At 48.6% G+C, this 26,930-nt stretch overlaps 1 protein-coding gene across 1 annotated transcript in view; it reads right to left on the minus strand.

Annotated features, from left to right (window-relative positions):
• Positions 1-26,930, minus strand: part of TIE1 (tyrosine kinase with immunoglobulin like and EGF like domains 1) — a 314,542-nt gene that overhangs the window by 82,933 nt on the left and 204,679 nt on the right. Inside the window, exons 11-15 of the mRNA XM_078672346.1 lie at positions 23,100-23,237; positions 21,893-22,183; positions 10,521-10,811; positions 8,744-8,937; positions 7,257-7,467 (exon numbers count right to left, since the gene is read on the minus strand). Of these exons, the coding sequence (XP_078528472.1) occupies positions 7,257-7,467; positions 8,744-8,937; positions 10,521-10,811; positions 21,893-22,183; positions 23,100-23,237 (1,125 nt within the window). The remainder of the gene's footprint in view (positions 1-7,256; positions 7,468-8,743; positions 8,938-10,520; positions 10,812-21,892; positions 22,184-23,099; positions 23,238-26,930) is intronic.

Here is a 26,930-nt window from a genome sequence, read left to right on the forward strand (position 1 = left end):
GCACATTCATTCCTCTGGGTCACAGACTCTCTCCCTAGGCATACCTCTGGGGCACAGGCTCTCTGCCTGCACATTCCTCTGGGTCACAGACTCTCTCTCCGCACATTCCTCTAGGTCACAGACTCTCTCCCTACCAATTCCTCTGGGTCACAGACTCTCCTCACATTCCTCGAGTTCACAGACTCTCTCTCTGCTCATTCCTCTGGGTCACAGACTCTCTCCCTGCTCATTCCTCTGGGTCACAGACTCTCCCCGCACATTCATTCCTCTGGGTCACAGACTCTCTCCCTAGGCATACCTCTGGGGCACAGGCTCTCTGCCTGCACATTCCTCTGGGTCACATACTCTCTCTCCTCACATTCCTTTGGGTCACAGACTCTCTCTCCTCACATTCCTCGAGGTCACAGACTCTCTCCCTGCTCATTCCTCTGGGTCACAGACTCTCTCCCTGCTCATTCCTCTGGGTCACAGACTCTCTCCCTGCTCATTCCTCTGGGTCACAGACTCTCTCCCTGCTCATTCCTCTGGGTCACAGACTCTCTCCCTGCTCATTCCTCTGGGTCACAGACTCTCTCCCTGCTCATTCCTCTGGGACACAGACTCTCTCCCTGCTAATTGCTCTGGGTCACAGACTCTCTCCCTGCTCATACCTCTGGGGAACAGACTCTCTCCCTGCACATTCCTCTGGGTCACAGACTCTCTCTCCACACATTCCTCGGGGTCACAGACTCTCTCCCTGCTCATTCCTCTGGGTCACAGACTCTCTCTCTGCTCATTCCTCTGGGTCACAGACTCTCTCCCTGCTCATTCCTCTGGGTCACAGACTCTCTCCCTGCTCATTCCTCTGGGTCACAGACTCTCTCCCTGCACAATCCTCTGGGTCACAGACTCTTCCCCTTTACATTTCTCTGGGTCACAGACTATCTCCCTGCTCATTACGCTGGGTCACAGACTCTCCCTGCTCATTCCTCTGGGGCACAGACTCTCTCCCTGCACATTCCTCTGGGTCACAGACTCTCTCCCTAGGCATACCTCTGGGGCACAGACTCTCTCACTGCACATTCCTCTGGGTCACAGACTCTCTCCCTAGGCATACCTCTGGGGCACAGACTCTCTCCCTGCACATTCCTCTGGGTAACATACTCTCTCCCTGCACATTTCTCTGGGTTACAGACTATCTCCCTAGGCATACCTCTGGGTTACAGGCTCTCTACGTGCACATTCCTCTGGGTCACAGACTCTCTGCCTGCTCATTCCTCTGGGTCACAGACTCTCTCCCTAGGCATACCTCTGGGGCACAGACTCTCTCCCTGCACAATCCTCTGGGTCACAGACTCTTCCCCTGCACATTTCTCTGGGTCACAGACTATCTCCCTGCTCATTCCGCTGGGTCACAGACTCTCCCTGCTCATTCCTCTGGGGCACAGACTCTCTCCCTGCACATTTCTCTGGGTCACAGACTCTCTCCCTGCACATTTTTCTGGGTCACAGACTATCTCCCAGCTCATTCCGCTGGGTCACAGACTCTCCCTGCTCATTCCTCTGGGGCACAGACTCTCTCCCTGCACATTTCTCTGGATCACAGACTCTCTCCCTGAACATTCCTCTGGGTCACAGACTCTCTCCCTAGGCATACCTCTGGGGCACAGACTCTCTCCCTGCACATTCCTCTGGGTCACATACTCTCTCCCTGCACATTCCTCTGGGTTACAGACTCTCTCCCTAGGCATACCTCTGGGTTACAGGCTCTCTATCTGCACATTCCTCTGGGTCACAGACTCTCTCCCTAGGAATACCTCTGGGGCACAGACTCTCTCCCTGCACAATCATCTGGGTCACAGACTCTTCCCCTGCACATTTCTCTGGGTCACAGACTATCTCCCTGCTCATTCCGCTGGGTCACAGACTCTCCCTGCTCATTCCTCTGGGGCACAGACTCTCTCCCTGCACATTTCTCTGGGTCACAGACTCTCTCCCTGCACATTTCTCCGGGTCACAGACTATCTCACAGCTCATTCCGCTGGGTCACAGACTCTCCCTGCTCATTCCTCTGGGGCACATACTCTCTCCCTGCACATTCCTCTGGGTCACAGACTCTCTCCCTAGGCATACCTCTGGGGCACAGACTCTCTCCCTGCACATTCCTCTGGGTAACATACTCTCTCCCTGCACATTCCTCTGGGTTACAGACTCTCTCCCTAGGAATACCTCTGGGGCACAGACTCTCTCCCTGCTCATTCCTCTGGGTCACAGACTCTCTCCCTGCTCATTCCTCTGGGTCACAGACTCTCGCTCTAGGCATTTATTTATTTATTTGCGAGTTTTTATAGCGCTGTGAATAGACTCCCGAAGGAGTATCTCCGCGCTGTTGGCAACCAGTAACACAACTGACAAAGGAGCATTTCAATTAAAAAGAGAGTATTGTGAGGTTCCGAGTCCAGAAAATAAACAACTAAACTGAGCCAAACAGAAAGGTTTTCAGACATTTTCTGAATTGGAGGTGGTTATGACACTGTCTTAGTGAAAGTGGGAGGGAGTTCCAAAGATTAGGACCTACTACAGACAAGGCCCTACCACCTAGTCTGGATTTGGTTATCCTAGGAACATTCAGTAACAGCTGGTCACTGGATCTGAGGGATCGAATAGGGGCATAAGGAACAAACTTGCTGGCTAGATACTCTGGTCCCAATTGATTAAGTCCCTTATGGATAACGCAGCAGGTCTTGAACTTCACACGTTGGCGTATTGGTAGCCAATGTAGTTTTTGAAGTAATGGTTTGGATGGGGATCTAGGAGGTACATTTAACACCAGCCTAGCTGCGGTATTTTGTACCACCTGTAGACGGTCTAGAACCTCCTCATTTGCACCTGCCAGAAGACCGTTACAATAATCAAGTCTGCTTATGACCAGAGCTTGAACTAAGGTTTTCCTATGGGAGTCCGGTAGAAAAGGAAAAATCCTACGGAGCAGACCAATCGCATGGAAACAGGATCCCACAGTGATGTTAACATTATGTTTCATGGTCAGCTCCGGCTCCAATGTGACTCCCAAATTCTTGATTACTGTTTTGGGCTCAGGAACTGGGCCCAAGTCTGAAGGCCACCAGTCGGGGGACCATTGAATCCTAGCTTCCCCGAAGAGCATCACCTCCGTCTTTCCAACGTTACATTGAAGGAGGTTGGAGGACATCCACCTAGCAACTGCCTTCATCCCATCGGAAAAAGATTGTATTATTTCCGGGGAAAGGTGTTTAAAAGGGAAGAGCAGCTGCGTGTCGTCAGCGTAGGACACTGGGTAGAACCCAAAAGCTCTGGTAACATCTGCCAGGGGAGCCACATAGGTATTAAATAAAGTCGGGCTCAAGCAAGAGCCCTGTGGTACTCCCTTGGTGATGTTAACCTCTTCCGACCTAAACTCACCCATGCTGACAGATTGGGTGCGGTTGGAGAGGAAGCTCTTGATCCAGTCCAGTGCCCTGCCGCCGATTCCACTCCTGGACAGTCGTTCGATCAGAATGGTGTGGGAAATCGTATCGAACGCTGCCGATAAATCTAGCAGCACCAGGACAACAGAGTAGCCCCTGTCCTGGTACAGCCGCAGATCGTCCGTTACCGACAGCAAGGCCGTTTCTGTACTGAATTTTGGCCTAAAGCCTGACTGAGATCGGTCGAGGCTACCAGACTGTTCCAAGTAGGTGGATAGGTGCTTATTGGTATGTTTTTCAATAATTTTCCCTAAGAATGGTAGGAGGGAGATAGGCCTCAGGTTAGACATGTTGGTCCAAGGAACAGATGAATTCTTCCTGATGGGTCTAACTAGGGCTTTTTTCCAGCACTGTGGGACAACTCCAGATGTAAGTGAGAGGTTCACCAGTTTCTGAACATCAGGGCCTAGTGTACTCCCTAGAGGGCCCATAAGTCTGGCTGGAAGCAAGTCCGCGGGACTTCCACTTTTGATGTCCGTAAACAGTCTCTCAACCTCTGCTAACGATATCTCAGGGAAATCATTGAAAGAATAGATGTTAGTAGATGCAGTCTGTACCAGAGTAGGGTTATCCTGGCTACTTATGCCAGAACTGTATGCCTCTATTTTATTGTAGATGGCATCGATTTTGTCTGTGAAGAAGCAGGAAATGCTGTCGCAAAGCTGTTGTGAGGCCATGTCTGCACTTTCACACGCTTTGGGTTTCAGAAATGTTGTAACAATCTGATAGAGAGTTTTTGAGTCATTGCCGGCTGCTTCTAACTGGGCAGTGACATGGTTTTTCCGGGCAGATCTTATGGCTTTGTGATAGGTACTAAGATTAGTTTTGTATTTGATTTTGTCTTCCTCCAAGGAGGTTTTTCTCCAAGTTTTCTCCGCCTTTCTAACTAAGCGTTTGAGATTACGCAGTTCCTCTGAGTACCAGACCTCTTGCTTCCTGGCTAGACTAATTTTAAAAGTCTTCATCGGGGCAATTTGTTGTACCACGGCAGTGACTGCAGAATCCCAAGTAGAGAGGGCAGTATTAATGTCATCTGTACAGAGAATAGGGGGAGAGAGATATTTCTGCGCAAAATCAGTGTTAGTTATTTTGTGCCACTGTCTGCGTTTAGGAGGAATTTGTATGTGGGAGATAGGTCGGTAGTCACTTATCGGCATGGAGAACTCAAGTACAAAGTGGTCTGTCCAAGGATATTGTTTGGGTGTACAACATTTAATACCAGGGAAGTTGGATATAATCAGGTCCAGGGTGTGTCCTGCCTGATGTGTAGGTCCATGGTTACATTGCTTTAATCCTAGAAGAGACATGTCAGTTAGAAAAGATTGTGCATCATTGTTGGCCTCTTCTTCACTATGAATATTAAAGTCCCCGAGCAACAGGAAATCTTTATCTTGACACACATGGGGGGCTAGTGCTTCCATTAGCTGTTTGGACGCATTTTTTAAAGGGCCCGGTGGGCGATAAACCAAGGCTCCTTTCCTACTATGTTTGGTGGAGGAGCCAATCCTAAAAATCATCATTTCTAAGTCTGAATTACAACACTGATCAATGACCGAAACAGAAATCTCATTTTTAAAAACAATTGCTATTCCCCCACCGATTTTTTTGGGTCGATCTAATCTGATAATCTTGTAACCCTCGGGTATTCCAAGGGTAATAGCGGGGGTGGTATGGGGCTTCAACCATGTTTCTGTTAAAAAGCAGAGATCTGCTTGTTGGGAAGAGATTAGGTCCCAGACCTCGAAGGAGTGTTTAACCAAGGATCTAACATTACACAACAGAATCCTTCCCTCCTGTATCGATACTTTAGGAGTATTACAGGGACGCTGTTCGAAGGAATGTTTAACTGTCTGAAATTGTGTATAGCACGATCTACATGAGAAAGGTCCTTCGGGAAAACAGAAAAATGGTAGCTTACAGTCAGGAGTTAACACAGTAGGGCGTAGGCGCAGTAAGGCCTGCGAAGAGTAAGACCGTCTATATACCTTAGTAGACTTATATGGAACGTCCATAGCCCCTAGCCACGTCCTGTCGCGGACGGGCGCAGACGGGCTTCTCTCTGGCGCGTCTCAGGCGCTTCGCTGCGCGCGACCGCTGCGCGCTTACTGTGACGAGGGGGCTAAATACCCTCAGGTACAGCAACTAGAGCGCTGACCGCTCTGTCAATGCGGAAGTGCGGAAGTGACCTGGCTCTGCCTGACCCGCCCTCCGCTCAACGGCACTGGTTGCCGAGTCGGACCGGGGCGGGCAGGACGGGAAATCGAGCCCAGGCTATGCAAGTAACTTTTAATCGGGAGAGGCATACCTCTGGGGAACAGAATCTCTCCCTGCACAAACCTCTGGGTCACAGACTCTTCCCCGGCACATTTCTCTGGGTCACAGACTATCTCCCTGCTCATTCCGCTGGGTCACAGACTCTCCCTGCTCATTCCTCTGGGACACAGACTCTCTCCCTGCTCATTCCTCTGGGTCGCAGACTCTCCCCTTCTCATTCCTCTGGGTCACAGACTCTCTCCCTGCATATTCCTCTGGGTCACAGACTCTCTCAACAGCACATTCCTCTGGGTCACAGACTCTCTCCCTGCACATTCCTCTGGGTCACAGGCTCTCTCCCTGCTCAGCCCTCTGGGTCACAGACTTTCTCCCTGCACATTGCTCTGGGTCACGGACTCTCTCCCTGCCCATTCCTCTGGGTCACAGACTCTCTCCCTGCACATTCCTATGGGTCACAGACTCTCTACATGCACATTCATCTGGGTCACAGACTCTCTCCCTGTCCATTACTCTGGGTCACAGACTCTCTACCTGCACATTCCTCTGGGTCACGGACTCTCTCCCTGCCCATTCCTCTGGGTCACAGACTCTCTCCCTGCACATTCCTATGGGTCACAGACTCTCTACATGCACATTCATCTGGGTCACAGACTCTCTCCCTGTCCATTACTCTGGGTCACAGACTCTCTACCTGCACATTCCTCCGGGTCAGAGACTCTCTCCCTGGACATACCTCTGGGTCACAGACTCTCTCCCTGCACATTCCTCTGGGTCACAGACTCTCTCCCTGCTCATTCCTCTGGGTCACAGACTCTCTCCCTGTCCATTACTCTGGGTCACAGACTCTCTATCTGCACATTCCTTCGGGTCAGAGATTCTCTCCCTGCACATACCTCTGGGTCACAGAGTCTCTCCCTGCACATTCCTCTGGGTCACAGACTCTCTCCCTGTACACTCCTCTGGGTCACAGACTCTCTCTCTACTCATTCCTCTGGGTCACAGACTCTCTTCCTGCACATTCCTCCGGGGCATAGACTCTCTCCCTGCACATTCCTCTGGGGCATAGACTCTCTCCCTACTCATTCCTCTGGGTCACAGACTCTCTCCCTGCACATTCCTCTGGGTCACAGACTCTCTCCCTGCTCATTCCTCTGGGTCACAGACTCTCTCCCTGTCCATTACTCTGGGTCACAGACTCTCTATCTGCACATTCCTTCGGGTCAGAGATTCTCTCCCTGCACATACCTCTGGGTCACAGAGTCTCTCCCTGCACATTCCTCTGGGTCACAGACTCTCTCCCTGTACACTCCTCTGGGTCACAGACTCTCTCTCTACTCATTCCTCTGGGTCACAGACTCTCTTCCTGCACATTCCTCCGGGGCATAGACTCTCTCCCTGCACATTCCTCTGGGGCATAGACTCTCTCCCTACTCATTCCTCTGGGTCACAGACTCTCTTCCTGCACATTCCTCTGGGTCTCCCCCTGCTCATGCTCACCTTTCAGCATCTTGATGGCGGCGCTGACCTTGACGCCGTCCTTCTTGATCATGGCTCTCATGACCTGGCCAAAGTTCCCCTCCCCGATCATGTCCTCGAACCGGATGTCCTCCCACTCCAGGATGGGGTAGGTGAGTGGCTCACTCTGCGGCTTCGGGCGGCGCGTCAACGTCAGCGTCCCAGAGCTGAACTGGAGGATTGTCTCCTCTCCCTGAGGAAGAAGAGTAGACAGGGTGGAGGTCAGGGTACCAGACAGGTAAGATCAGAGAGAAGGGGAGAGGACAGGAGAGGGCAGAGGTCAAAGGATTAGACAGGTCAGAGATGAGGGTAGAGGTAAAAGGAGACAGGGCAGGAGGCAGAGGTCAAAGGACAGACAGGTCAGGAGGCAGAGGTCAAAGGACCAGACAAGTCAGGTCAGAGGTGAGGATAGAGGTCAAAGGACCAGACTGGTCAGAAGGTAGAGGTCAAAGGCCCGGCTGGTCAGGGCCTCATTTGTGATGGAGTACCCCACATTTTTGACACTGAGTGAGCCTAGTTAACCTATGGATTGAAGGGATACTGATAGAAAGGCCATGTGGAGACCTCAGGCTCTGGTCAATCCTCTGAGAAGTGACCCAGAGCAAGAGACCAGTCTATTGGAAGGGAAAAGAAAGCAGAATACAGTAAACAGAGATAAATGAATTCTATTGAATGCAGTATTAGCGAACGGAATATGATCATCGCTCACAGATAATAGGTGTAGAGATTGAATCACACAGCGGGTTATGACAAGGTGTACCTTCTGGTAACACACCATGTGTTGGTCAGTACACTGTCATGTAAGTAGTATGTCCATGCAGGTTTTCCAGTCTATTCTGAACTTTGGCACAGTGTGTGCTCCAGATCAGATGTATTTTGCTACTTTGTATTTGTGTGAGTGTGTTGCCGGTGTCTAGTGTAGTCGGCTTGTGCTTGTGCTTATGTGGTCTTATTCACAGGAGGCGTATGTAACTCGCTCTGCCTGCCAACATGCTGAGTGTTTCATTTGTTTGGCATTGTTTTGCGGTTTTTGCTTTATTTTCCAGTATATCGATGTTGTGTCTCCTTGCTCCAGTGTTATTGTCACGGGCTTTACTACTAACGTGTGTAGTTTTCTATACGTGGATACGGTGTTTTACTTTGCATCACCCATGAGTGGAGGGTGAACCCCACGAGCACACTAACCAGAGGATCTTTGATTACCTATTTACAAATTGAAGTACATTGATGAGTGCGTGGGTTTTCTTCTAATTATGTCCACTTGTTTGCCTCCCCTGTGTCAGGGTGAGGGTCCAGCCTGTGCATCACTGCTGCACTGCCCTTGTGCCCCTCCCACCTTGCTGTGTCTACCAAGCTGTCTTCATGTTTTTCTTTATCTGTATTTCTCCTGTCAAGGATGAGGAGTGTGGGAGTGCGGTGTTTTGAGGAGTCACCCCTCAGCGATGAGGAGAGCGCTGATTTCTACTCACCGATCCAGTCTGGTAGGTGAAGGTCCTTGGTCGGTGGAAGAAGTTCTTCTTGATGCAGAAGAGGGCCAGCAGCGCAATGATGATCGTGATGCATGTGACCGACACGGAGCCGATGATCGCCAGCAGCAGTTTCTGGTTGCCCCGCGAGGCCTGGGGGCTCCGGCTCTCCATGCTGGGGATGAGGTTCTGCAGATCTGTAGAAAGAATGAGGAGAAACATGACTGGAGTCAATGAGACATCCCTTTTGTGGCACCAAAACCTGTCCATCTGGTGTTCTCTTCTCTTTAAGGGTGAGACCTGGACTGCACCATCTGGTCATCACTACAGGGGTGGGCCTTACCTTCTGTTCATCACTCTGGGTTCAACCCTGGGCTGTATATTCTTTTAATTCTTTTAAGGGTGAAACATGAGCTTGCTTTAGGGGTAAAGCCTGAGCTGTTCCAACTGTTTATCCAGCTAGAGTTCAACCCTGACCTGCAGCATTTGGTCAATGGTTCACACCTGGACTGTAGATCTATTTGCTGTTGGCTTTTCCCTACCCTTGGTTCAGAATAGGACCTGGTGGAATTTTCATTATGCTAGTATATTGTTGCATATATTCTGACATTTCAAGTTACACTAATGCCTGATAGTACGCCATTACAACATGCTGTGTAATTTGTCCTCTGCTTGGGGAAAAATCCTACGTTGTGAGCATGAGAAACAACATGAGCTAACACTAGCGGTTACTGTTCGCATCGTATGTGGTTTTTAGAGCACCTTCATTTACCTGAGATTTGGCGTAATTTAGCAAAGACTATTTACAAACATTTTGCACAACCTTCAGAGACACATTCTAACTCATTTCTCTAATAAATCCTATTCCTCACTCTGGAGTTCAGACTTGGAGTGTCCCTTCTCTGCTATGAATAGCACTTGGTGTGAGCAGTCTATCAGCCACCAGCACATTTTGCACTTTCCAAAGCATGCTTTCATTGTGGTTCTGCAGGTGAGACCCAAGAGCGTCTCGTCCAGGCTGGTTGAAGCTGACCAGACACCTACACAGGTAATGTTCACAACCTCTGGCCCAGCCGAAGCAGGTCCTATCTTCCATCGCGCACCTTGGTCCAACGTAAGAGATTGGTCCATCTCTTTATCAGAGCTCCTGTGCTCAGCACTACTGGCCTGTCCCTACCCTCACACCTCTTGTCCCCAGCCCTAGTCTGTAGACATCTTTTCCCTCCTACACAGAAGTTAACGCTGGCCCTTCCACCAATCTGATGGCCTTGGCAACCACGGTAAGGGCTCTACCACCCCTTCCCTCAACCATCTTCCTGCATTGATGGCGTCTAACTTCCTCTTCCCTTTCTCCACAGGATTGGATTCAGCCCCCCTCCTTGATAATAATACCAGTATTTGTAAAGCGCGAACAATTACCCCTAAGGGTGTCAAAGTACGGGGGATCATCGGGAAGATTAAGCAAGCTATTGTCCAGAGTCACATGGTGCTGGGCTAACCTGCTACCGGCGCCAGGGATCGAACCATGAGCCCCGGTGTTCTGGATTCAGCCGACCTGGCCACCGCACTACACCTCTTCCTCTTCATCACACCAGTGGCATAACATTAGCCTCCCTGCAGCCCCCCACGGTGTGGGAACCCCTGAGCATTGAGGGGGGACCTGCACCGGTGGCAGCCCCTGACCTGAGAGCTCCTGACTGGTAGTACTTGTACTTTGCAGGGGCCCCCTCAAGTTTTATTACGCCACTGGATCACACCTCCCTTGCACCAATGACCTTACCTTCATGGTGCGTGCGGACTCTCACAGGCTGGCTCCAGTCTCCTGGGATCCTAGAGTTGGCGCGGACTCTGAACTGGTACTCGGTGCTGGCGTTCAGCCCAGCGATGAGTTTCCGGGTCTCGTTCTCACTGTCGGTATCGATCCACTTCTGCTCGCCAGGCACTGCCATCGCCTGGCACTCGATCGTGTACTTAATGATCCCTCCATTGGGGTCTTCGGGTGGCGACCAGGTCAGCTGCACCGAATTTTCAGACAGGGCACTGCCATGGAGGTCTCGAGGCGGCGACGGACCTGGCAACGAGAAAGAAGTGCAGCTGTAAAGATGGCCCACAGGCTTCAGGCTGGCACAAGGCATTGAGACCCTGGCGCAGGCCTCCATGCTGTATCAGCACCAATACCAGCACCCATCCCACCAGCACCAATATGACCAATGCCACCACCACCAATACAACCACCACCGCCAATGGCACCACCAATACCCCACCACCAATATCACCACCACTAATAACACCAATGCCATCACCAATACCACCAATACCAGCACCACCAATACCACCATCAATATCACCACCACCACCACAGCCACAACTACCACCATACATGGTCTGCTCTTACATATAATAAGCACTGTAGCCCGCCGAGCAGAGCTGCAAAATATCGGCACACGTCACTTTCAGCTCAGAGAAGCACTGGTCGAAAAAAGTTGTTTCCAACTATAATATGAATTACAATGGGAGGGGATGTAATGGCATGCGTACAAACTCCTATCGCCACCAGAACATCACTTTTTGTGACATTCCTGTGGAGATAGGGGCTTTGCCTTATGTACAAGGCAGCGTTAAGCCACCACCACCACCACCAATACCATCAACACAATTACCACTACCACCAATACCCTCACCTATACCACCACCAATAAGGCCACCGGCAATACCACCACCACCAAAGCCAATAACACCACCACCCCCAATACCAATGCCACTACCATCAATACCACCACCTATACCTCCACAACCACCAATACCACCACCAATACCACCACCAATATCACTACCAATACCACCACCAATACCACCACCATCAATACCACCACCACCTTCAATGCCAGTAACACCACCATCAACACCAATACCACCGCCACCACCAATACCACCACCATCAATACCACCAAAACCAATACCACAACCAATACCACCACCACCAATACCAATACCACCACCAATACCACCAGCACCAATACCACCAATGGATGTATGACGATACAACGCACACTTTTACAACGCATACCTTTACAACGCATTTTTACAACGCAACATCCATTACAACGCACACTTTTACAACGCATACCATTACAACGAATACTTAAAAAATACCTTTACAACGCATTCCACTACAACGCAGACTACATTTACAATGCATACCATTACAACGCATTAAATTACATTGCAAATAAGGTAAGTGTTGGATAGTGTAGGGGTTAAAATTACTATTCTAACTCCAGGGGGTGCAACAGTAGGGAAAATATTGGATAGTGTAGGGGTAAAAATTACTATTCTAACTCCAGGGGGTGCAACAGTAGGGTAAGTATTGGATGGTAAGTTTCGCGTTGTAATGGTATGTGTTGTAATGACTGCGTTGTAATGGTATGCGTTGTAGTGGTGTGCGTTGTAGTGTCATGTGTTGTAATGACTGTGTTGTAAATGTATGCGTTGTAATGGATGTTGTGTTGTAAAAGTTTCGTTGTAATGGTAGTGCGTTGTAAAAGTTGCGTTGTAAACGTTGTATACCCCACCAATACCACCACCACCAATACCACCACCACCAATACTACCACCATCACCAATACCACCACCAATACTCCACCACCAATACCACCACCAACACCAATACCACCACCACCAATACCACCAATATCACCACCTATACCACCAATTCCAGCACCACCGCTACCACCAATACCACGACCACCAGCAATACCGCTACCACCAATACCAATACCACCACCACAAATACCAATACCACCACCTCAGCGCCTCTTGCTCACTAGTAATAGCAGGTGGAATGTACATGTTCAGAGCTGCAGCCAAGACCATCCCTCGCTCCCTTCCTCCATGCCTGCCATAAAGCACAGCCCGCCCTGCACCAGGCGGTGAAGCCAGGGCCCTACTACAGCTGGAGTGTTTTTTATTAGGCCAAAGATAACAATGACATTACGCAATGCCACACTGCACACTCAAATTACAGAGAGAGCAGAAAATAGCCGCTCCTCTCCCGCTCTTAATCCTGAGCCGCGACAGTGTAATCACAGAGTGAAAGGTGTTGGAGCGCTTTGTTAGCGTTTATAGCTTGGATCCTATGTAACTCTCACTTCACACTTTGTGTCTGTGCAATTTACAACACTCACACATCTTCTTGACTGCACTATTTGTCACTACTTTGAAGACTTCGCAGGCTGGTCTCGTCCTCTGATATTTACATTCTAACAAGCGGTCGAGAAGGCCCCTTATTGCAATGCAATAGGTCTCACATTTGCGAGAATTTAAGCTATTATTATTGTAAGTGAAAATACCTTTTATTTATGTTTTAAAACACATAAATAAAAGGCATTGTTATTCACAATAGCAATAGCTCAAACTCGCTTGAATGCGAACCGATTGCATTCAAAATACTTGTTTGTGCTAGGCAGAAGCACCTAAGAAATGGCAAACTTCCTTGGCGTATGCATTAAATCTACATCTGGTGTAACGGTAATGGCCAGAGTTGCTGACCTAGTTACTAGGGAACCAGGTTCAAGTCTCAGCGTCAGTCAATCTCCTATGATCCTGGGCCAATCAGTTAATCTCCCTGTGCTTAAAAGTAAATGCACCTGTCCTTTTCTAACATAACTGGTGCTTTTGTGAAGCGCTCTAGACAGTATCTTCTTACAGCCTGGCATGAAAAGTGGCTATTTATGTTTTTGCTAGGTAGGGGACACCTGTAAACCCGCAGTGCTGGCCGTGACTCAGACACACCAGACTAGAGTGCTTGAATGACCGTGAATGTCTGTGCTGCGCTTTGAAGGCCACGGTGCCTGAACATCAAGGCTCTGTGTTGAGAATGCAGCTCACTCACATCAGAGAGTGCCTGGCCGTGGTGGTGACCAGAACCATGTCACTGTATATAGGTTGTGGCATCATGGCTGGCAATGCTAACTAATTATGGTGGAGAGAGTTATTGTCTGGCAATTCCAATGGTGCTGCTTAGTTATAAATGAACTGATTCCATGTGAGTGCCGACATCCCTGAAGTTAAGTTGAGCTCTCTGACCGACGATGCGTCTAAATCAAACCCTGCATTGTCGCACGCCAGTACACATGGTCTGCTCCTATATATATATTGATTGCATCCAGTTAGACACAACCCTCCCATGTAATTGGTCGGATCATCATACTATCACCATCTTCATCAATGAAACAGTGAAACTTAACTTGGGTCAGCCCATAAGGCCTAAAGTATGGAAGAGAGACTTGAAAAACATTGACCCTAACACACTCACAACCTCCAGCTACAACTTACTTCTTCCCCCATAGGGATAGCCGATGTTCATGAGCTCACCAATCACTACTTCAACTCGATGAACATGATTGTAAATGAGGCATCCCCCCTTCAATTAAAGAGAGTCTCCACAAAAGACACTAAACCATGGTATGTTGGAAGACTCAACGAGGATAGACGATCCCTAAGAGTTTTGGAACGCAGATGGAGAGCAGCTCTGTCCGCCAATCACCTCAAGGCACTAAGTAAGAAAAGAAATGCATACTACAGAAAGATCAAGCGCACTAAAGCAGACTTCTTCAGTCACCAATTAGACCAGGCAAAAAAAGTCACAAAAAGCTCTTCGAGTTAATCAAAACTCAATCTAAGGATGCACCTCACCGACCCCAGGATAAAATTGGCCCAAGATCCAACGTGGAAGAATTTGCTGCCTTCTTCTCTCAGAAGACCAATGCCATAGAGAAGGACCGTCTCAACAATCTAATCACACACTCGGCCGCACACATGAACTCTGCACCATCCCTTCTAACTTCCCCACACCGAATCTCATCAAAGTTTGAACTAAAAAACAATGCATCAACCTACAACCCCTATAATGAAGAATCTATTCTCAAAATGCTCACTGCCTTAAATCCTCTAATCACTTAGTTGACCGTCTCCAAGCAAACCTAGTAAACGCCTTCACCCCGCTGCTGCTACCTCTCTGGACCAAGATCATAAATAATTCCTTACTTCAAGGTTGCATCCCTGACACCCTTAAGGCAGGGCATGGGTTACCCCATTCTAAAGAAACCCACGGCGGACGCTGCAGACTTAAACAATTACCATCCTATATCCAACATACCTACCCTGGCCAAACTCTTAAAAAAATGTGTACACATCCAGCTGCTAAGACATATTCAACAGTTTAATCTACTCAACATATACCAATCAGGTTTCCGTGCAGGTCACAGCACTGAAATGGCCATGACCCATATAATCGACGATGCCCTACAAATCCTAGATCAGAACGGGGCCTGCCTACTCTTTTACTAGATCTTTCCTTGGCCTTTGACACTGTCAAACATGATAATCTGATAGATCTTCTGGAACACAGTATGGGTTTAGGTGGATCAGTTCTAAGTTGGTTTTCCTCGTTCTTCCAAAACAGATCACAATGATTCAAGGTCAATCACTCCCTGTCTAAACCTGTTCCGGTCACTTTATGAGTCCCACAAGGATCTGCATTATCTCCGACATTGTTCAATCTTTTCATGGAACCCCTGACTGATATTCTCTACTCGTCTAACGTGCAATACCACATGTACGCTGGCGACACACAACTATACCTGAAGATCCGAACCCTAGAAGATATCAAATCGTTCAACAATATTCTCGGAAAAACTCAGACATGGCTGGCAGAAAATCACCTAAAACTGAATGCCCTCAAAACCTTATTCCTCCTCATCGCTCCCCCTGCCCAAGTACCCATAATGCAAGACTGGATCAAACACCTTACTGCACTTAATTGTCAACCCCTCATCATGGATTCAGCAAAATCGTTGGGATATCTCTGGACAGAAACCTCAATATGCAAAAACACATCAGCAACGTAACAAAAGGAGCAAACTTTCAGATAAGCACTTTGAAAAAACTGAAACCTTTCCTGCCAGATAAGGACTTCAAACTGGCGGTACAAGCTCTAGTTGTCTCGAGAGTGGATTACAGCAGTGTCTCTCTCTGCGGCCTGCCCAGAGTGGCAACAGCCCCACTAAGAGTCTCAATCAACGCCTCAGCGAGGCTTATCACTGGCTCCAAAAGAAGTTCCCACATGTCCCCTGACCTAAAATCCCTTAACTCGCTACCTTTTGAAGCCACAATTCATTGGCAAATAGCATGTATGACTCATAAAGCCATTCATCACAATACACCCAGCTATCTGGCACAGAAACTGGTGCCCTCGTGTGGGGCTAGATCCTTAAGAAGTGCTAACAACCTTCTACTGAAACCTCAAAGATTCAACAAGAAAAAATGTATAACCGAACATTTTTAGGGATGGCACCCAGAATTTGGAATGCTTTACCCCCAGAAACCAGACTTAATCCATCTATTGCACTTTTCAAAAAAGAAGTGAAATCGCTCCTCATGGCTAAATTCACCTGAGCAGGGGCTGGTGTCATTGGTGACCTTCGTATCCTCCACATTAAATTTTACAATGTTCACTGCCCGGGCCAGGTATCCTAGATATTGTATCTATATTATACTTGATATACAGGGAACGCTTTTTTTGTATCTTATACCGGGTATCAATGATTGGTTAATTACACTACCATTGTCAATCAGAGAAATGTATACTATTTACCGTGTTTTTATGTAACTAAGACTCTACCTTGCAAAGCGATCTGATACCCGCAAGGGTCTAGTTCACGCTCTATAAAACTCTCAAAACAAACATAAATAAATAAATAAATATAATCAGCACTGTAGCCCGCCGGGCAGCATTGCAAAAAGTCAGCACACAACACTTTCGCTCAGAGACAGACTGGTCGAAAAATGTTGTTTACAACTATAATACAAAATTACAATGGGAAGGGATGTAGGGGCATGTGTACAAACCCCTATTGCCACCAGAACATCAATTTGTGTGACATTCCTGTGTCGATAGGGGCATTGCCTTATGTACAAGGCAGTGTTAAGCCATTTACTGTGGCTTAACGCTGCCTTGTACATAAGGCACACTTTCACACTATGTTTAACGTGAAAGGGGTGGGCAGTGGGTGTTGCGCAGTACCTATTGTATTTGACATTGCCCCGTATGTACAAGGGTGGCATACGTAGGAGGCATCGGCAAAAAATCCTGGTCTTAAGTTGGCAAAACGAGGATAAATACATTATTTCTCCCCGTTTTTGCTTTTTACGGATGTATGGACTGTCACTGCAGTGTGCACACTGTATCTATGGACTGTCCCTGCAGTGTGCACACTGGATGTATTGATTTTCACTGCAGTGTGTACACTGCACATAAGGACCGTCCCTGCATTCTGCACTCTGGATGTATGCACTGTTCCAGCAGTGTGTGCACTGCACATAGGACTGTCTCTGCATTCTGCACACTGGATGTATAAACTGTCACTGCAGTGTGCACACTGTATCTATGGACTGTTCCTGCAGTGTGCACACTGTATCTATGGACTATCCCTGCTTCGTGCACACTGGATGTATGGACTATCTCTGTATTCTGCACACTGGATGTATGCACTGTTCCTGCAGTGTGCTCACTGCACATAGGACTGTCTCTGCATTCTGCACACTGGGTGTATGGACTGTCACTGCAGTGTGCACACTGTATATATGGACTGTCCCTGCAGTGTGCACACTGAATGTATTGATTTTCACTGCAGTGTGCACATTGCAAATAAGGACTGTCCCTGTGTTCTGCACTCTGGCTGTATGGACTGTTCCTGCAGTGTGCACACTGCACATAAGGACCGCTCCTGCATTCTGCGCTCTGGATGTATGCAAAGTTCCAGCAGTGTGTACACTGCACATAAGGACTGTCCCTGCATTCTGAACACTGGATGTATGGACTATCTCTGCATTCTGCACACTGGATGTATGGACTGTCCCTGCATTCTGCACACTGGATGTATTGACTGTCCCTGCATTCTGCACACTGGATGTATGGACTATCTCTGTATTCTGCACACTGGATGTATGCACTGTTCCTGCAGTGTGCACACTGCACATAGGACTGTCTCTGCATTCTGCACACTGGATGTATGGACTGTCACTGCAGTGTGCACACTGTATATATGGACTGTCCCTGCAGTGTGCACACTGGATGTATTGATTTTCACTGCAGTGTGCACACTGCAAATAAAGACTGTCCCTGTGTTCTGTACTCTGGCTGTATGGACTGTTCCTGCAGTGTGCACACTGCACATAAGGACCGCTCCTGCATTCTTCGCTCTGGATGTATGCAAAGTTCCAGCAGTGTGTACACTGCACATAAGGACTGTCCCTGCATTCTGAACACTAGATGTATGGACTATCTCTACATTCTGCACACTGGATGTATGGACTGTCCCTGCATTCTGCACACTGGATGTATGGACTATCTCTGCATTCTGCACACTGGATGTATGGACTGTCCCTGCATCCTGCACACTGGATGTATGGACTATCTCTGCATTCTGCACACTGGATGTATGGACTGTCACTGCAGTGTGCACATAAGCACTGGCCCCGCATTCTGCACTCTGGATGTATGCACTGTTCCTGCAGTGTGCACACTGCACATAGGACTGTCCCTGCATTCTGCACTCTGGATGTATGGACTGTTCCTGCAGTGTGCACACTGGATGTATGGACTATCTCTGTATTCTGCACACTGGATGTATGCACTGTTCCTGCAGTGTGCTCACTGCACATAGGACTGTCTCTACATTCTACACACTGGATGTATGGACTGTCACTGCAGTGTGCACACTGTATCTATGGACAGTCCCTGCAGTGTGCACACTGGATGTATTGATTTTCACTGCAGTGTGCACACTGCAAATAAGGACTGTCCCTGTGTTCTGCATTCTGGCTGTATGGACTGTTCCTGCAGTGTGCACACTGCACATAAGGACTGTCCCTGCATTCTGCACACTGGATGTATGGACTGCCACTGCAGTGTGCACATAAGCACTGTCCCTGCATTCTGCACTCTGGATGTATGCACTGTTCCAGTAGTGTGCGCACTGCACATAGTACTGTCTCTGCATTCTGCACACTGGATGTATGTAATGTCACTGCAGTGTGCACACTGTATCTATGGACTGTCCCTGCTTCGTGCACACTGGATATATGGACTATCTCTGCATTCTGCACACTGGATGTATGGACTGTTCCTGCAGTGTGCACACTGCACATAGTACTGTCTCCGCTTTCTGCACACTTGATGTATGGACTGTTCCTGCAGTGTGCACACTGTATCTATGGACTGACCCTGCTTCGTGCACACTGGATGTATGGACTATTTCTGCATTCTGCACACTGGATGTATGCACTGTTCCTGCAGTGTGCACACTGCACATAATCACTGTCCCTGCATTCTGCACTCTGGATGTATTCACTGTGCCTGCAGTGTGCACACTGCACATAGGACTGTCTCTGCATTCTGCACACTGGATGAATGGACTGTCACTGCAGTGTGCACACTGTTTCTCTGGATTGTCCATCCAGTGTGCACACTGAATGTATTGATTTTCACTGCAGTGTGCACACTGCACATAAGGACCGTCCCTGCATTTTGCACTCTGGATGTATGCACTGTTCCAGTAGTGTGCGCACTGCACATAGTACTGTCTCTGCATTCTGCACACTGGATGTATGGACTGTTCCTGCAGTGTGCACAGTGTATCTATGGACTGTCCCTGCTTCGTGCACACTGGATGTATGGACTATCTCTGCATTCTGCACACTGGATGTATGCACTGTTCCTGCAGTGTGCACACTGCACATACGCACTGTCCCTGCATTCTGCACTCTGGATGTATGCACTGTGCCTGCAGTGTGCACACTGCACATAGGACTGTCTCTGCATTCTGCACACTGGATGTATGGACTGTCACTGCAGTGTGCACACTGTTTCTATGGATTGTCCCTCCAGTGTGCACACTGAATATATTGATTTTCACTGCAGTGTGCACACTGCGCATAAGGACCGTCCCTGCATTCTGCACTCTGGATGTATGCACTGTTCCAGTAGTGTGCGCATTGCACATAGTACTGTCTCTGCATTCTACACACTGAATGTATGGACTGTTCCTGCAGTGTGCACACTGTATCTATGGACTGTCCCTGCTTCGTGCACACTGGATGTATGGACTATCTCTGCATTCTGCACACTGGATGTATGGACTATCTCTGCATTCTGCACACTGGATGTATGGACTGTTCCTGCACGGTGCACACTGTATCTATAGCCTGCCCCTGCAGTGTGTACACTGGATGTATGGACTATCTCTGCATTCTGCACACTGGATGTATGGACTGTTCCTGCAGTGTGCACACTGCACATAGGACTGTCTCTGCATTCTGCACACTGGATGTATGGACTGTTCCTGCAGTGTGCACACTGTATCTATGGACTGTCCCTGCTTCATGCACACTGGATGTATGGACAATCTCTGCATTCTGCACACTGGATGTATGGACTATCTCTGCATTCTGCACACTGCATGTATGGACTGTTCCTGCAGGCAGTGTGCACACTGCACATAGGACTGTCTCTGCATTCTGCACACTGGATGTATGGACTGTTACTGCAGTGTGCACACTGCACATAGGACCGTCCCTGCATTCTGCACTCTGGATGTATGCACTGTTCCTGCAGTGTGCGCACTGCACATAAGGACTGTCCCTGCATTCTGCACACTGGATGTATGGACTGTCACTGCAGTGTGCACACTGTATCTATGGACTGTCCCTGCTTCATGCACACTGGATGTATGGACAATCTCTGCATTCTGCACACTGGATGTATGGACTATCTCTGCATTCTGCACACTGCATGTATGGACTGTTCCTGCAGGCAGTGTGCACACTGCACATAGGACTGTCTCTGCATTCTGCACACTGGATGTATGGACTGTTACTGCAGTGTGCACACTGCACATAGGACCGTCCCTGCATTCTGCACTCTGGATGTATGCACTGTTCCTGCAGTGTGCGCACTGCACATAAGGACTGTCCCTGCATTTTGCACACTGGATGTATGGACTGTCACTGCAGTGTGCAAACTGTATCTATGGCCTGCCCCTGCAGCGTGTACACTGGATGTATTGATTTTCACTGCAGTGTGCACACTGCAAATAAGGACCGTCCCTGCATTCTGCGCTCTGGATGTATGCAAAGTTCCAGCAGTGTGTACACTGCACATAAGGACTGTCCCTTCATTCTGCGCACTGGATGTATGGACTATCTCTGCATTCTGCACACTAGATGTATGACTGTCACTGCAGTGTGCACATAAGCACTGTCCCTGCATTCTGCACTCTGGATGTATGCACTGTTCCAGTAGTGTGCGCACTGCACATAGTACTGTCTCTGCATTCTGCACACTGGATGTATGGACTGTCACTGCAGTGTGCACACTGTATCTATGGACTGTCCCTGCTTCATGCACACTGGATGTATGGACTATCTCTGCATTCTGCACTCTGGATGTATGTACTGTTCCTGCAGTGTGCACACTGCACATAGAACTGTCTCTGCATTCTGCACTCTGGATGTATGTACTGTTCCTGCAGTGTGCACACTGCACATAGGACTGTCTCTGCATTCTGCACACTGGATGTGTGGACTGTCAGTGCAGTGTGCACACTGTATCTATGGACTGTCCCTGCAGTGTGCACACTGGATGTATTAATTTTCACTGCAGTGTGCACACTGCTTATAAGGACCGTCCCTGCATTCTGCACTCTGGATGTATGCACTGTTCCAGTAATGTGCGCACTGCACACAGTACTGTCTCTGCATTCTGCAAACTGGATGTATGGACTGTTCCTGCCGTGTGCACACTGTATCTATGGACTGTCTCTGCTTCGTGCACACTGGATGTATGGACCGTCCCTGCATTCTGCACTCTGGATGTATGCACTGTTCCTGCAGTGTGCGCACTGCACATAGGACTGTCTCAGCATTCTGCACACTGGATGTATGGACTGTCAGTGCAGTGTGCACACTCGGTGTATTGATTTTCACTGCAGTGTGCATCCTGTTCCTGCATCTTTCCTGTTCAGTTGATGCCTGCTCTGCTGTAGATTGGTCCATGCACCGGACCTTGGACCATCAGCATGTTTCGGGACTTACCTTTACTGCTGATTTTGACCTTCAGTGGGTCTGAAGGGGGTCCCGGGCTGGTGCAGTGATACACCAGGACGTCCAGGCTGTACTCCTTGTTGAAGTCCAGGTCCCGGATGAAGGCAGAGAGCACGTACATGGACGGCACCTTCTCCTCTCGGATCATCACCTTCTCAGGATGGAAGAGGCGGACGATGAAGCCGTTGCCATTCGATGTGCCATGGGGGAGGCGCCAGGTGACATGTAGCGTGTTCCGGCCCTCAACCGAGTACCCCTCAATCTCCGGCTTCACGGTGGGTTCTGCATAAAGACATACATCAGTACATTGCTCAGAGGGTTTTGCTTGCACACACATGGCACAACAAAGCGGACTAAGCGGGATGGCGAAAGGTGTGGTTACCCTTTCAATGACTAGCTCTCAGTCTGGTGAGAATATAACAGGTGGAAGCAGCAGGTGGCATATTTATGGGGTTGATAACCAACTACACAGTCAAGGGTCTAACCAAAAAGATTAATACCAGTACACAGGCACAGACATCAACCAAGAAAAGTGGAATCAAATACTTAGTGCTGGATTATAACCGAGCACCACTGGTAAAGAATCAAGGGGCATATTGTCAAGAACAGAGTTAAGATTACCGCCGCTTTAGCGGCAGGAAACGGCCGCTAAAGCGGCGATAATGGGCTTGATAATATGCCGTAGAGAATTCCAATAGAAGACCAGGTTCATCCAGAACCTGGGCCTCTATGGGAATTCACAAGGGCATATTATCCCATTATCGCCGCTTCTTGATAATATGCCCCCTGGTCAGATATTTATTTATGTATAAAGTTTTATATAGTGCAAACTTTATCCTTAAGGATATCAGAGCGCTTTACAATTTGAGGGAAAGGAAGGTAACAGATCAAAACATGAGTCAAATGGGGAATCTAATAGGCATTAAATCAAATAGTGCACACATAAGAGATCATTTATAATCCTGAGATGATGAACCAAGGACCAGTGGAACCAGTCCATTGTCGTAGAGGTCAACCCATGGCCACTGTAAACAGTACTCAGGCACAATCACTCATCTAGAACCAGAGGGACCTTTCTAGAGGCCTGGCCTCCTGCAATCAGTAATGGTGGGGCTGGCAGACAAGGTCAGTTGAGTCCACAGCACCAGCATCTGAGGGTGGAACCAGAAGCTTGCTTCCTCTGTCCTTCTGGACATACCTTGACAATCTGTCTCCATGACGGCCAAGGGTCCGCGAGGGCCCTCGCCCCCGTGGCCGGGCCGCGTCAGCTGCACTTGCACCAGGTAGGAAGTCTTCGGTTTCAGGTTCATCAGGGTGATGTTTTCATTGTTGTCAACTAAAAGGACAATTTTTAAACCAAAGACAGGTTTAGAGATGAAGCCCACACAAGACCCAAACACACAAGAGGGCACACAATGCATAAAACAATACACACGGACCAAAGTGAGCACAGGGAGATACAAACTCAAGGGATATGTGTCTTCAGATAAAGGAAATTTACCTGGACTGTAGCTCATTTCAAAACTAAAAAGGGACTACTCCCACACAGAAAGCTTCAAACCAGAACTCTGAGGATTTAGGTTCAGTTTTATTTGTCATTCATTCACAAGTCAGTAGTGCTTCTGCGATTGAAGGGCGTTTCATGCACCGAGGGTCTAATGCGGAGCTCCCACTGGCAGTGCTTATGAGAAGCACAGGTGGTCACAGTCGTTCCAGAGATGCTACTGCCCACATCCGCCACTGGTGCTGCACGTGTCCTGCGCTGGCACTGCCCATGCGTGCTACTATCATGCTTCAAGCGATGTTGTAAGAGAGCATAAGGACCAGGGGTTCTCCCTGAGTATCCTTGGAAACAGTGGGTAAAACAGGAATATGCACCACTGTTGAGTAGAAGAGGAGAGATGTTCCAGTGCCACTGCACCTGCTGCGCTAATGATAGTCACGCCCCTCGTTGTGGGCGTTAGGCAATCCTGCACCCCTCTTGCAAGTGATGTGTATGTTCTGTGTCCAAGAAAGGGTTTGCACTGTTGCTGTCTGTGCGACAGCCTTTCTCTGTGGATTAGAAGAGTTTATGTTAGCCTTAAAATAGATGAAAATGAATATAATGAATTTCTTGGCTTTATCTACTTTTACACAGTGATGGGGGAATCAAGACTCGTGATATGAGATGAAACAAAGGGAGGCAATAAAATCAGTGGGCCTCCAGAACACTCCTCGAGGGTCAGGTAAATACTGGTTGGCATTAGGTGGGCCTCTGTCTGGCGTGGGCGAACACCGATGGTTGGAATAATACCCCGAACAATTGCCAGTGGCAGGAGTATTTGCCAACATTCGTTCCCTCATCATTCAGGTGTTTGATTTCCAGTAGTGTGCCTGGAAACGTGAGTGCAGCTTCCAAGCCTTCTACTGCTAGTGATTGCAAAGTCTAAAAGTAGTACATCTACACCCACTCAAGGAGTAATTCTGTGGGTGCAGAATCACTACTTTTATTAAATAAATCACTCACTATACAAATTTAATATCCTGATTTTAAAAAAATCAACAAGTTAAAACCTCTTAGTGAAATGAGAATGACAAGAAAAACTGACACAAACACAGCAAACCTGACTCAAAGCCTCCAGACCCTACTACCAAACGAAGAAAGCATTTGACAGGTGTCACACCCTAAATATCACCACTGAATCAAAGCCCCTGACCGACATAAACAATCAATAATGGGGTTTGGTAACTTCTGTGTGTGCTGCTTCATGCAGCACACATAGTAGCTGCAACTCGTAATTTTTAAATGCTTGATTATATGCAGGAAGGGATAACTTCCGCCACATAGACAATCAATGGCGTTTTGCTGTGTCTATGTGTGCTACACATTGCAGCACACATGAAAACGGCAAAAGCGAGGAGAAATAAAGCATTTCTCCTCATTTTGCCACATTAAGACCAGGTTTTCTCTGGGCTTCATTTTGGCGCGGCCACACATTTACGCCACCCTTGTAAATATGGGCCAGTGTAAAAATCAATGGGTGTTGCAGCAGAACGCACACCGCAACACCCATTGCACGCCCCTTTCAACTTAAATGTGGCATGAAAGGGAGCCTTATTCACAAGGTGGCGTTAAGCCACATTAAGTGGCTTAACACTGCCTTGTGACTACAGTGAAGCCCCTATCGCCACAGGAACATCGAAAAAATGATGTTCCTGTGGTGATAGGAGCTTGTAAATATGGCCGAATGTATCTTCCCTCATTGGACGACCCTCTTCTGTGATGCCTTCTAGCGGATCGATGAACGTTGGTCTCTATGGATTTTTCTTGAACTGGGAGATTTTGCGTGTCATGGACTCTGTGCCTTTCTGGGTTGTTATTGTGTTGCATTGACATGGGTAATATCCCATGAGTTCAGCTCAAAAGGCATTCTGACTTTCCCCCAGGGTGACGGTCCTTCACCAGCACCTAGTCGCCCACTTTGAGGTGCTTCTCTGTGGCCCTCCATTTATAGGACGCCTATTTGTTTTTCCAAAGTCTCCGGTGTGCCGACTGTTCTGGAGGACTAGGCACGCTCTCCCTTGTGGGGTGGTGGGGGATGGTGTCTACCATTGATCTGCCTAAACCGATCTTGCTTGGGGACATGCCAGTTGTGGAGTGGGGTGTGAGTCTGTATTCTCCTAGGAATTAGTATAGGGCATGTTCAACGCGTGTGCCCTCAGCTGTCACAATCCGCATCACTTTGGTGCTTTGGTGAGGGTTCTCATCAGACGTTCCACCTCACGTTGGCTTGAGGCCAGCGAGGGGTGATGCGGGGGTATTTGATGCTTCTGGAGTTGAGGTATTCAGCCAGCTCGGTGCTGGTGAAAGGGGACCCATTGTCAGCGCAGATTTTTGCAAATAGTCTGTGGGTGGCCATGAGCTTTTCTAGCTTCAGGATAATCTCAGCCTCTGATGTGGTGGCCACGAGTTCCACTTCGGGATAGTGCAAGTAATCATCCACAACCACCAGCATGTGCGCTCCATTCGTAAAGCTGTAAAAATCCACGCTGACTCTCTGTCATGGGGCCTTGGGGCCAGCCTCGTTGATGACAGGGTCCGGCAGGTCAGGTTGGCTTGTTGCATGGCAAACTTGGCATCCATGCACCACCGCTTCCACTTCTGGTCTAACCCTGGGAACCAGACTTTGCTCCTGAGTCATTTCTTAGATTTCACGATGCCTTGATGTGCTCCATGTGCCCAAAGAGCAGCTTGCTGAATCAAGCTTTCAGGTAGTACTAGGCGCGGACCTCGTAGTAGATACCCATCGCTGGTGACTTACAGTTCTTGCTCGATGTGGTATCCTGCTTTAAGGGTAGATCGGGCTGGTTCTGTCCTGAAAGGTGGTGGGCTCAGAAGCTGCTTTCAATCGCCAGAGACTGTGGCTTCTATGGCTATTTGCTGGCAGTCACCACGCTGTTTGGCAGCCACCATGTCTGCCAAGGACATCGGCATAGGCTAAGTACGGTCTACGACAAGCCGGACATATTCTTCTGTCTCTTTGGCTTCGGCCGTCTTGGGAGGTATGGCCGGCCGAGCATGTGTGCATAGAAAATCCGCTGGGTTCCTCGTGCCTGGTTGTTACTGCATGGTGAACTGGAACTATTGCAGTTACAGGATCAACTTCTCTATCCTGGGAGGAGGATGCAACAATGAACCCTGGAATAGTGGGACTAGAGGCTTGTGGTCTGGAATGACTGAGAATGGGAGTCTGTACAGGTATATGTAAAAATGTCTGCAGCTCCATAGCATGGCAATTGCTTCCTGCTCAATTTGGGAGAAGTGATTCTCCGTTGGGGTGAGCGTGCGGCTAGCATACGCTACTGGGCGCTATCTCCCCTCTCCTGCTTTTAGGCCAGCACTGCTCCTAGACCGGTGGGGCTGGCATCTACTACCAGCTGCGACCCTGTCAGTGGGTCAAAGCACACCAGGGTGGTGTCTGCAGACAGGTGAGGCTTCGTCTGGTGCAATGCCTCTTCCTGGTCTGGCCCCCAAGGGCTGGACGACTTG

The sequence above is a fragment of the Lissotriton helveticus genome, chromosome 1_2 (genome assembly GCF_964261635.1).
Source record: "Lissotriton helveticus chromosome 1_2, aLisHel1.1, whole genome shotgun sequence".
Taxonomy (NCBI): domain Eukaryota; kingdom Metazoa; phylum Chordata; class Amphibia; order Caudata; family Salamandridae; genus Lissotriton; species Lissotriton helveticus.